General features: G+C 36.7%; 1 protein-coding gene across 1 annotated transcript; it reads right to left on the bottom strand.

Annotated features, from left to right (window-relative positions):
• Positions 1–46: 46 nt before the first annotated feature.
• On the bottom strand, positions 47–9,060 carry LOC149081689 (uncharacterized). The gene is made up of 6 exons (XM_089237090.1): positions 8,882–9,060; positions 6,251–6,300; positions 5,966–6,073; positions 5,260–5,298; positions 4,170–4,214; positions 47–197 (listed from the first exon to the last, which is right to left on the bottom strand). The coding sequence occupies exons 1-6, from the start codon at positions 8,991–8,993 to the stop codon at positions 135–137; spliced, it is 417 nt and encodes a 138-aa protein (XP_089093216.1). The 5' UTR covers positions 8,994–9,060; the 3' UTR covers positions 47–134.
• Between the last annotated feature and the right edge of the window lie 4,402 nt (positions 9,061–13,462).

The following is a 13,462-nucleotide window of genomic DNA, read 5'->3' as shown; positions in this document are numbered from 1 at the left end:
ACAGCAATAATCTGAAAAGAAAGACAGAAGAATAACACCAAAAATATCAAAATCGTGGAAATATTTTTATTGCAATTGATGGGTTTTTTTTTGAACAGCATCGAGTTTCCACTTTGGTTTAAAGAACACCTCCATCAACCAAACATACCTAAGGATTTCTTTTCGATGCATTTCGCTATGATTTTCATGAAGCAAGTCTATTAACGAGAAAAATAGAGACATCAATATGGTTAGGACAATTACACGAAAACCACATCACGTACGTAAATCGATAAGATAATGATGAACATTGGCAATAAAAAGTTATCATCAAAATAGTTGAGGTTTTTTTTACTTGCGTCAATCAAATGAAACTCATCCGACTGGATTCATAAAGATAAAATGGGGTAAAATAAAACAAAGCCGTGTATTATGCGATGAATCTGATTCTGAATCAAGTCTGTTAGAAGATTTCATCTCTCGTCAGGGCTATATAGTAAAGGCTGTTTCATCTCTTTGATGTTGCGCTTGCCGCCTTGGATCAGTGGGCGTGGTCTCGGAGCCACTGTGTGACGTCATTGCCCTGCTACATTTTTCTCGCAGACGGCAACTCTTCAACACTACGTTTTGCAAGATGGATTATTTTAAATTTCAGTTGCTTATTTTACTGTTTTTAAGTGAGTTAATGGTGTTGTTTTAGTTTTCACTGATGTCCGCGGGTGGTATTTATGATATTTTTTTTTGATATTCTTGTGTAAATCAGTGAAAAACAGGGCCGTAGTGTGCCTTTTCGCAGCTCCGGGCAGACTTTTACTTGAGGCCATTCTTGAAAGAGTTGTCATTATGTAAAATAAATGTAAATTTTTTTCAGCGCCACCTATTCTGCTCGGGTCCCTGTGGCAGTACCTCGGTTGCCCCAGCCTAGTTACGGCTCTGTAAACAAATATGAGTTGTTGGGCTTGAGCGATTGCAACGTGCAAGAACAATTCTCAGATATATTTCTCTGGGATAAATATTTTATCCTTAGGTAGATTGAAAGTACCGGAGACATGGAGAAGAACAGTTGATAACTTCAAAAGAGCTTTTAAATCTTTCCATGGTGGGAGCAAGACATTCAACCATAGAAAAAGTGTTATTAAAGAGCTGAAAAAGAAACTTATGAAGGGGTTCCCTGTTTCTTGCCTACAAGCTATCTACATTTATTCTAGGATAAGGGCTTTTATCAGAATAAAAAGTTAAATAGGGATAAAAAGTTCATTTGGAAAGAGGTGAAAAAAATCAAAGAAATGAATAAATCTAAGAAATAGTTGGTAATTAATGTCTTTGATATTAGCATTCAAAATAAAAATAATAACTTCAAACATTAGGATTTTTTGTTTGTTTTTGCTTCCCATGTTCTCATGTTGTTGAATTGATCGAGTCGATTCAATCAATTAAAATTTTTAATTGCGATAAAAATTTGATCGATTAACCGACTCGATTAATCGGACCAGCCTAGAAAAAACTTCTACCAGTATTAAACCACACATGCATCTCGTCTACATTCCTCTGCGGAATGTCTAACGCATTGGTGCATGTTGGAATGCCCGTGTACGTGTAGTGAACCTAACGTGAGGTTTGTTTCAGTGTAATGATTTTTATGTGCAGTGCTGCCATCTGCCATCAATTTTTCCAACATTGAGTGAAGTGTAATTGATTGTATAATTGTACCGTTGTAGGCCTGTTGCTCTCTGTGGAGGGACTTTTTTTAACTCGTATCGCAAGACTGATCCCATTGCGCAGAAAGTACGAGAACGCCGTCCACTAGAAACGATCTTGAGCGAGTGACTTTCGGTGACAGTAGCAGACAAGCGACAGTTCCTCCTGGATTGGGGTTTCACTCGTCTTTCAGTTTTTTTCTTAGTTTTCATACAAGACATTTATTCAACTTTTGAGTTGACACAATGACAAATTAGGCAAGGTGTGTAAAGCTGGTCATCTTATGGAAGCCCCTTGAAGCGTTAGACAAGTTACGTGCAGTTGTCTGTATCGCAAGACTGATCCCATAGCACAGAAAGTAGGAGAACGTCGTCCACTAGAAACGCTCTTGAGCGAGTGACTTCCGGTGACAACAGAAGATGAGTGGCAGTTCCGACAGAATTGGGTTTCACTCCCGTTTTTGCGCAGGTGCAGCGTGGTTGTTTACTCCCTCCTCCCACTCACGTCATTTTATTTCTCCTTTGCTCCCTTCTTCTTCGTTTCTCGCGTAAACATGAAAGCTGAAAATTTTACATTCGCCGTTCATTAGTTGGGATGGTAAGCCACGTGATTTACGCGGCCTGCCCCTAACGGCATACGCCTGGTCAGAGGATCCGACGCCAGATGAAATAGGTGCCCAAAACACCCGCAGTTTAAACACCGCAACGGCCTAAACGAGTCCGCCAACCATGAGTCTTTTCAAGGAGTCTTTGCCATTCACAGTAGATGAACGGGGATTCTATCAACCAGGTAAAATCTTCGGTCTAACTTGGAGTATACAATTTTCTCCCAGTGAAGTTAAAAGTTAAAGTGAGAGAGAGAGAGAGAGAGAGAGAGAGAGAGATCACTGGATCACCGAGAGTGGGGTAGTGATCATAGAGACAAAGTAAAAGGAGGAGGTAGGAAAAATAATTCCTCTACTATACCCCTACCTACTATACATCCTACTACTTCCCTACCTCCTCCTTTTCATTTGGCTCTATGATCCCTGCTCATTCTTGGTTGGGTAGTGACTTCCCCATTTTAAAGTCACCCTTGAGCGATTGCGGTGTATTGTTCACTGCTGCCATAGGTCTAATTCTCACTAGGTTGCTACTTTTTCCGTCCCTTGACATCTTTAGCCTGAATTCTATTTTCCTTCTGTCTTTCTGTTTGTTCCTGCATAACTTCTGTGAAAAGCTTAGGGCTGTTTTCTCTTTGTGTCTTAGTTTGCACAAATTTTAAGGATTTCTCCCAACTCCTTATATATATATATAACCATAGATACAACTTCCTCCGTGCCGTACTTAAGTTTTTTCGCCAATTCAAGTCCTTTTTCACCTATGTCCAAGAATCCTGACTCTGCAAATCCACTTTTGATTATTCCATGAAGCTGAGTTAGCCTGATCAAGTCCAACTGTCCTTCCTGCACTAGGGGGGTTTTCCGACTCTTCTCTGATTAATTCTTCTAGAATTTGGTCTAGTCTCTCTGTCATGTCTCATCGGACAAATATCTTCTCGAGATACAGATCCAAAGTCTTTTCCATGTTTTTGACGCGTACATACTTTTCTGTCCCAATACCACAATGGTAAGTATCGCTTGAATAATATTATTTGTTCATTCCCAACATGAACAACATGACCGTCTTCTTCGAGTTTGTTCTAGATGCCTCATTAAGTATGAAGTAAATAAATACATAGGTCCTCCGGATCTATTTCTAAAAAATATTTTTTCAATATTCCTTCAATATTATTAACGATCACGTCCGTACGAAGTGCAGTAGCGAATGGGCAACGTCGGACTCTCCTAGTCATCTGACTTAATGTCAGCTGTTGTCACCCGCGTGACCTGCAGCGTGCTGTCATTTCTATATATATATATAGTGGACGTCCAGCAGAACTCTTTTGATGGGCGATTTTAGTGCACGACAATGCTCGACTCAGCTTATGTCCATTCGGAATAGTGATTCTCAAATACTATACCCTCAATCTCTTTTCGTTTTTGAGATCATGCTCCAGTAAATCAAAATCAAGACAATAAATAAGCAATTCATTGATGTATTGATTACACACTATTTATATGCTTATCAGCTTTTTCTATCCATTTTTGACTGGATAAAATGACGTTTGCAAAACACTTTGTTAAAAAAAAATTTCTAGTAATTTTCATTCAAATTTTTGTAAGAAGTGATCATCACATAAGGACGGGATAACACTGTAAAAGTTTGAGAAAAGATCTTTTATAAAAATTGAAAATAAAAATATTAGTTATATTTGCTCGAATGTGTGGTTAATGCGGTTATTGGATGTATTTTCAAGTTCTATAAAATAAATATAATTATAAACTTTTATAGTGTAATCCTGGCCTACGTGCCGATTACCTTGATATTGTAAAAAGAGAAATAAATAGCTTGCCTGTTTTTCCCACAATAAAATTTTAAATAATTAATACAAACATCGATGACTATACTTACAGTGGCTTCAGAGTATCCGATATTTTCTTCTTCTGTGTAATCATCCTGAAAGCGATGAAAAAAAAGTGATTTTAACTAAGTCTTATGTGAAGACCACTTATTCACAAGTAGTTATGATAAAAAACACTGTGTTCTGGTACTTTTTAATTCACTCATATGAATAATGAATTGATTTGGATGTGTAATATAGGTGAAGGGTATGATACTGATAGATCAAAATTTTGACTCACACAAGTATTACACTGTACAAGTTTTATAAAAATTCTGTTACAAAACTTCTACGGACGAATGTAACCAATACGCTCATTGGTTGTTTTTTTTAAAGTTTTGTAAAATACCTTTTATCGAACTTTTATAGTGTAATCAAGGCTATTGAAATTCAGTGAAACCTCGCTATACAACGATACTCGATGTAACGATAAATTCCTCGACAAAAATGTTTTTCAAATATTGTTTTGGATCACCTATAGTCTAATGTTAATTAAACCTCTCTCAATACAACGATACCTTTTACCACGATAAATCCCCTATAACGATATTTTTTGAAGAGATTTCGCAAACCGATCTCTATAAAAACGATATTTTTCATATTTCGCTCGAAATATCCTACAATACATTTTAGTTCATTCGAGGACGCTTAAAGGCTGGCACACCTGAGCACTGAAAGCGTTGATGAAGTTTTTGGTATGACTACTTTTTTTATATGATACGCAAAATTATTTTGAGATAAACCTCTTAACAAGGACAATACATCCAACTGAATTTTGTTTATCTACTAATAAATTTTTTTCGTTTAATAAATACTAAAATGCGAATTTTTTGGTGGTACTAATAATTCTGATATAGAAAAAATACTAACAGCAACATCAATTTGCCGGCACGTGATAATAATGCTGCTTCTCGATGTGTATAACAATAATCCCTCTACAACGACATTTTTTCCGGGCCCACCGCTATATTGAGGTTTCACTGTATTTCATGTCTACTGAATACGGATTTGGTAGTAATTTATAGGTGAGTATTTTCCACAAATGAAGGAAAACAATGATAGGTATTGAACAAAAAAAAAATTACGGATATTCCATCTTACTTTTTTTGCTTCTCTCAATTTCATAAACTCATTTGATATCTATTGGGAAAGAGATGTACATGAATTATGAATAATTCACCAATTTTCATGAATAGTCAAAACATATACCTATTCATTAAAATCAATAATAGGTTATTATTAAATTTTAATTTAAATGGCTATTCGCCACAGGTGTAGTGATTTAATCTTCCCAAGTGGCTTTTTTTTAAACATAACCGTTTCTGCTTGAAATTCGTTCTCCATCTTTCGACATAGTTGGCAAATATCACATTAATAACAATATCATGATGTCCACATATTCCCAAGAGGCCCGTAAGAAGACGCGATACGAAATTTTATCAAGCAATTTTTCTCTCAGTCTCTGAATCGATCGCCATGCATATTATACACACAAACACACATTTTCCTGTATGAACCAATTGGTTAGAAATTTCGTAGAGGAATACGTACGAGAGGTACAGTAATAGTAGACCCTTTAGCAATCTCTTGAAGACAGCCATGGGTCTTGTTTAAGCATTTTATACTGAGGCATCTACAATTGCCTCAGTATAAAATGCAATGCCCCCCCCCCCCGTATATCCGCCCATGGTCGCGGCTCAAAAGAACTGTTGCTCTAGTGACTGTGTCCAACAGTGCCATGTATGAAAATGTTTTCTTTGAGTGAATTCGCGGGAAAAATAGAGAGAGAGAGTTCTTCAATACTTACAGCATCGGCATCATCAGCGTTATCGCAACATGACTGAATCAGATCAGGTATATCGACGTCATCCAACTCGAATTTAGAAGCGTAGAATTCTTGACCAAAATTCTGATCCTGTTAAGAAAAAATGGTACAATAAATTATAGGTTGTGGTGTGTGCGTATGTCCTATTTAATAGGAAAAAAAATCACAAAGGAAAGAATTAGAATGCTGGAGAGAATAGAAAAAAACAAAAACAAAAAAAAACATGGGAAAAATTTGTTTCCAGTGTTCATCGCTTCAGAAACCAACCTTTTCTGACATGTAGTTTAAGCAAGTATCCATGAGCCCCTTGCCACGTCCTGAAAATAAAGAAAGAAGGATTAAAGTGACTCTTTTGGGGGGGGGGGTTATGAAAAATACGGTGCAATATGTTATTGGAAACAGCTTGTTCTTATGACTGGACAGACAGCAGGAGTGGAATGTTGTAAAAAAGTGTTTGACGATCAATTTTTTTATCAATAGACTCGACTGAAATGTTGAAGGGTTATGTCCAAAGGTTTGTGGGTTAAGTAAAATTTGTTGGTTGCATTTGAGAACTTCCATTGGAGGAGCGTCGCACTTAACAAACTTGAATTAAATCCATGGATCCACGGACGGGACAACAGTTTTCGCGTTGACAAGTGTAAAATTGCTTATTTTTGTTTATTGTAAAAATGTTAATTTACATCAATGAATATCTATCATTAATAATGATTCACTCGCTGGTTAGAATGAAGTTCAGCAATACTTTATTTATGTAGTCGTTTACAGCAAGAACTCATGCTCTTTTGAGGGGGTTCTCTCCCCACGCGGCACGTAGGAGAAATAGTACCAGGGAACTAGTAGCAAGTTGCTACGTAATAATGGTTATAACTAATGATTGAATTAAATTACTTCAGTAACTGTAATATAATTATAAATATTAAGTCAGTGCAGGTACTGTACGGATCACCCCTCTCATAAAAATTTACACATAAACCTACACTGTATATACAGTATATAAAGGGACTGGGGTTTCACTGCTCTATTGAGACCTTTTATATACAAATACAAATGCACGGCCACAACAAAATGGCGATTTGGCTGAAAAAATGATGTCCATAATACAAATATGGATGGCATATATTTCTAAACTACAACAACCCAATTAAAAGTGCAATTATATAAACTAAAAGCTATATGTACATGATAAGATATAATACACTACCCATAAAAAATATTAACGGTTGTCTCATCTGAGTGTAGATAGCTTATCGATTTACCCCAATATATGTTTATCGTATATTTTTTTAAACGTGTGTCAATTGTGTTAGAATTCACTAACCCCGGGGTTAGCTATTCCATTTATTTACAACCCCATTGTAGAAAACTTCCCCATGACACCACAACCAGATGTTGAAGTAGTTGATTGACGGCGTATTAATAATTCACTGTCCATCTTATCCATCCCGTTGAAAATTTTGAACACTTCGATCATGTGCCGACACCGATCATCCGACACCTGCGTTCTTTCAATGTAAACAAACATATTAAAAAAGTATCTTTTCATTACTCAAGCCCCGCTTGCCAAGATCGCACGTATCTCCTCTCTGCAGCCCCTCAACCAAGTCTATATCAGGCATCAAAAGCTTACGGCATACTCCAGTTCAGAACGAACTAATCCCTGGAAAAGTGGAAGAATCACTTTGGAAGAATGCGAAGACACCGTCTTAAGAATTGAACCGAGCATCGGCTTCTTAATTATATTTTTATAGTCAGTCTGCTTACGCTTTGATTTCTGATCACCGCAGCAACCTTCATAATTTTTGCCATTCCTTGGCATTCAATTTTTGACATCTCATTGGAATCTTTCGAGCCATCTAATTGATCCTTTGAGTTTGAATTCTTTTGCTAGCTTTCCGAAAAACTGGTCAATTTAACAGAGGATCGGAAGAAAATTGATTGTACCACGCCTCAAACTGCGAAGCGTTTGGATAATTCATGTTTGGATACGTCTATAAATTGATTAATGCCTATATTTGTTCCTCTTGTTCTCCCAACAACCCCAGCCTATCGCCATGGGTAATGTACGTTATATGGGTCATTTACTACCGTTTTATTACTTTACTCCTTTTCAGAGGTGAGTGGTTCCGAAGAGAAATACAGAGCTGTATTGAGCAATTTAATCCTTTTGATAACATAAGGAGGAAAAAATAAAGCTATATCGGACAAGTTTATCCTTTATATTCCCCCCAATTAGATATATATAATCAGTTATATTGGATTTTTTTCTTTAAAAACCATTTCAACGTTAAAAGATATTTGGTACCAAGATTATAAGGTGAACGTTAATCTGAGACTACTTAAAAATATTTAGTTGAATTTGTGTAATCAATGTAACCATCGTAGTTTGTATAATCAATGCCCTTTGAAACCGGATATTTTTAATTCAAGTATAAAAGAATTTCCCAAAAGTTATGATATGTGATTATTGAATGTTTGTATATACAGTATAGGCCATTTCGTTTGTTTATGTATTTTTATTGTATTTCCTTGTCTCTTGTCCATATCTATATTTGGGCAATGCTTGATTGTTGAGATGTGTATAAATAAATAAATAAATAAATAAAATATTAGCTTAGCCCATGAAACTCGGCATCACATCTGATCTGAACTGGTTCGAATGTAATTTAAATCCGGAAAATTCCTCTCCTACTCTAAGCTTCATTTCATACATTAAATTGATTGGTTCAAGAACCAAAGAAATTGACTTTTCAGAAAGCGTCGATTGAAATACTGACTCTGACCCGAAACTTCATAACACCTATGACAATTTTGGTATCAATGGGTGTATCATTTTATGTAAAAATTGAATATATTAATTATCCCCTACTTCTCCATATGTATAAATATCAAACATACCTATATCAGGACACATAACATCAACGAAACATTGTCTGTACATCGATCTATCTCCGTACACAAAAACTATACCGAGCAAAGCAATCAGAAAAATTTTCAATAGTACCTTCATCGTTATATTTTTCAGAATGTGTCACACGGTAAAAAGTTTTGCAAACGTGTCAAAATCAGAGCTTCACCATTTTATAATAAATAACACCATTGAGTGAGTGAATGGTTTTTTAACTTCCTTATTTTATTTGCTTTATACTATTTGTTTAATAAATCATGCGGATTTTTTTCATGAGTTTTGAATGCATATTTTCCTGTTATAGCAATAATAAAACGCCCTTTTCTTCACAGAGCATCAAATAAATAAACGTATTGTATATATAAATAAAAATAACACGCTCTAAAGAGTCACGACATCATCATAACAGGAACCGACACCTATATATACATAAGCAGCACGCGATTTGATATTCAGTACTAATCAAACACTTTTTTCCGTGTTTAAGGAAAATAAATCGTGCATTAGCACCTGATATATTATTAGCTATTCTTCATTTCATCTAGAATATTGGACTCGAATAAAGTATTGCAATTTGAATAGAATCTGACACACATTGACAAATTTTGTTTATAAATTTTTTATATTTCATTGACGTTCAAGGAATTTAGCGAGGAAAAATTTCATAATTTGAATGACGACTAGAAAATTATATCGACTTATTACATTGTCAAAAAATGAAAAAATAGCTCCAATTCCAAGATTTACACCGATCTTGTTTACAATAAATCAGCATTTATTAACGAAATCGTATACTACATGTCTCCTAATTTCCTAATGGTCAAAATCAAGCTGGACTAAACATTTACGAAGAAGAATTTTGGTTTTTCTATAGCCTCGAACGAAATTTTCGGACAGAAATCCCTTAGTTCAAATTATAATACAAACGCACTCGGTTGTGACGACACCTTGGTTATAACGTTAATGAATGATAGTCTGGGGTGATCCACATAGAAAATAATGTTAATGTCCAAGATCGTCGTCAACTAGAAACGATCTTGAGCGAGTGACTTCCGGTGACGGTAGCAGACGAGCAACAGTTCCGGCCGAAATAGTATTTCACGCGTCTTGCCATTTTTGCTTAATTTTCATGCAAGACATGCATTCAATTTTTGAGGAGGGATGTCCGATGCCAGTTTAACGAGGAGGGCTAGCATTTGCTCCTCGAAGTTGGGAACTACAAAAACCCAACTTCAGCCGACTATCACTGGGGCCGAACTAGCACCTCCTACAGATAGACCAGCATCTCCTCTATCTCTAGGAGGTGCTGTTCGAACCCGGGTCCGTCACTATGACAACTCGACCACCACAGCGGCGGCCAAAATTACTGGAATATCCCGTAAAATAAGGGTCTTATGGTTCACTCTTTATATACAAGTTTCTGGTCCGCAAAAAATCCTTTTTTTGTCGTCCCCCCCCCCCAAATGTGAGTGAAATGATGTTTTTCTAATAGAGTTGGCGATGCAATTGAACACATTCAATTTTTTAATATTTTGTGTGTCTGTCGGGGGGGGGGGGGTATTTCTAAATATGTTTCAGTTGTGTGACTTTCGCATTTATACGACGTTGTAACTCGGTCTCTTGAAATTCGTATAAACGGGGTTCCACTGTAAAAAAATAAATAAAATTCCAAAAACAAAACTGAATTACAGTAATACCCTGAAATTATGCGATAAGTGGGCCGACGACAACCACGTTAAGTCGGGGTACAGTTTTTCATAGAAATACATATGTGTTAGTTAATTGGGACTAAATTTTTGAAGTAATTCCTGTCTTTTCGTTTCTTATTATGACTGTAATGCTATGGTACTTTTCTATGGTCTCATAAAATCAAACTTGCTTCGTCACTGCAATTCGGCCCAATAAAAAAGACCGTATTCTCCTAAAATGAGTGAAAATGAAAATCTGTGTGTTAAATGCTTTAAACATTTCAATAACACCGTGGCCCAGTGTTATCCAATAAAATAATTTTGCAGAGTAATTTCACACTCCTTCAAAATTTTAAGGGGTAATTCTGTAAAAGGAGTTTTTTTTTTGAATGAAAAGCGAAGGAAATAACACTAAAAAAATCACAATCAATCAAAATTTGAAGGAGTATTTTCACTCCTCAACGAAATAATAAATTGATAACATAAATAGAAGTCCTGTTCATAAGGCATCATCGAATCAATTTCCCAAAATGATTTAACATTTGTTTTTAAGAGTTGAATTGAAAAATCCTCTGTCATTTCTTTCTTCCTGTCCTGAAATATTCATTCATTCATTTGTCCTGAAATATTTTAATTCGCTAACGTAATCCACCTAAACCAAAGGAATTTTTCACCTAATCTAGAGATGTCACGAAAAATTTCTGCTTTAGATGCATAAGAATGCCTTTTTCACAAATTTTATTTTGAAAAATTTGCTCTATAAGATATAGTCATCGACTTCACAATTTTTAAATGCATGATTCTTTTTTCGAGTTGATATTTTTTTCCATAGGTACTAAGACGTATAGAAAGCTGGGGAAATAATTTAAAAAAAAAAATCTGTTTCGAATTGTATTCCTTTTACAGAGTTTCTAAAAGGACAAATAAAGCCTCAAAAAAATTTCATATAAAATAAATGAATTGAAGTAATATTACTTTCTGTTTGAAAACTTCAAAGTGAAAAAAACAAAACCTGGCAAACAGAACTTTTTAACAAATTAGCGAAACCACCTTCACCATCAGCAAAATGACAGTCGCACATGCCTTGCAACATAGAGTTGTCGTTAATTAGGACGTCCAACAGCAAATTAAAAATATAAAATGGAAAGAATATGACCTTACACCTTATGTGCAAAGGCAATTTTGAATTTCTATCTTCAAACTGGTTACAGTAATGAACATTTGGTGGCACATATGCAAATCTGCGCATATTTTAAGGGTTAATATTATTCATGGTATATATATATGTGTATATACACTGCTGGCCACCCAAATTGCAACACCAAGAAAGACAAGAGATATCGCAACAATATTTATTTTGTAGATAACATGTTGACCAAGCATCAAATGATTAAATTTATAGACTTCTGTGAAGTGTGGTTCCTGCCAAAATCAGTAGCCAGAGTAGCCGCCATTGTTGGAGATCACCGCTGCCACACGCCTCGGCATTGATTCAAAGAGACTTTGGATGTGTTCTTGGGGTACAGCAGACCAAGCAGCTTCCACGCGTTGCCAAAGTTGATCTGGTGTGGCAGCTGGGGATGTAATCTGGGTAAATCGTTGAGCAACCATGGACCACATGTTTTCTATCGGCGAAAGATCCGGAGAGCGAGCTGGCCAGGGAAGCAATTCAATCTGGCGATTGACGAAGAACCTTTGGACAATGCGTGCCACGTGTGGTCGCGCATTATCCTGTTGAAATATGGCTGTGGGCAAGCCCTGAAGGTAAGGAAGGACAACTGGCTCCAACACCTCGGAGATGTAGCGCTGGCTTTTTAAAGTACCGGCAATGCGTACTAGAGGAGTGCGATAGTGATATCCAATACCGCCCCATACCATAATACCCGGTGCAGAACCAGTGTGGCGGAGGCATAACGCAGCTGTTCAGCATCCTCTCTCCACGGTGTCTCCAGACTCGAATCCGACCATCGTGGTGTTGCAGACAGAAGCGTGACTCGTCAGTAAAGACAATTTCATTCCATTGTGCCGTCCACATCCTTCTTTCATCGCACCATTGGCGGCGGAGACGTCTGTGGTTCTGCGTCAAGGGTAGACGAAGCAATGGACGTCTTGCGGACAGACCACTCTGCTGTAAACGGCGTCGAATGGCACGCGCAGACACTGGATGATGCGGTACAGACTAAATGTCCTGTGCTATGGTTCGTGATGTGGCTGAGCGATCCATCACTGCCATACGCACAATACGCCTGTCATCACGTGAAGTGGTGCACTGAGGTGGATGCGATCGAACACGTCGGTCCGTCGTACCCTCCTGCACCCAACGATCACATATCCGCATTACAGTTGTTTGGTTTCGTCCAACACGACTACCGATTTCCCTGAAAGATAATCCACAATCTCGGTAGGCCACTATCCTTCCTCTGTCGAACTCGGATACTTGATCAAAAGATGATCGCTGTTTTCTACGAGGCATAATTGATCGTTTTTTTGAAAAAACCACAAGAAAAACACAATTGCCGTACTTCAAATCGTCAAAATCTCCAAGCCTTAAATAGCGCTTTGAAGTGGCGCCACAGGCGCGCGTGATGTGCGTCTGCGCTGAAATTCTAATCATTTGCATATCTCACCTCCGCTAATGCATGTTGTAAATTTCATATTATTTGCATGCTTCCTTCAGGGTGTTGCATTTACAGTGGCCAGCAGTGTATATATATGAATAACATTATTTCATGTTGAAATATCATTATTATTAAGTAGCATAAATGCTCAACTTTAATGAAACGCTTTTGATCATATGCATTTTTGAGAAAAAACTATTTTAATCACTTTTTTTTTCAATATACGGTAGTCAATATTTTTGAATTCATTCGACAATTTACCCTC

The sequence above is a fragment of the Pholcus phalangioides genome, unplaced genomic scaffold (genome assembly GCF_987345545.1).
Source record: "Pholcus phalangioides strain wild (caught in Gottingen) unplaced genomic scaffold, Ppha-v1.0 ptg000009l_1, whole genome shotgun sequence".
Classification (NCBI taxonomy): Eukaryota; Metazoa; Arthropoda; class Arachnida; order Araneae; family Pholcidae; genus Pholcus; species Pholcus phalangioides.
Note: the sequence above shows the minus strand (reverse complement) of the source record. Positions and strands in the feature narration are given on the sequence as shown.

Coding starts and splice junctions, on each gene's coding strand:
- LOC149081689 (XM_089237090.1), bottom strand. CDS start 8,993: ATGAAGGTACTATTGAAAATTTTTCTGATTGCTTTGCTCGGTATAGTT. Junction 5,299..5,965: donor ACGCTGATGATGCCGATGCT/GTAAGTATTGAA, acceptor CTTTCCCAATAG/ATATCAAATGAGTTTATGAA. Junction 198..4,169: donor TCGGATACTCTGAAGCCACT/GTAAGTATAGTC, acceptor TCTCGTTAATAG/ACTTGCTTCATGAAAATCAT.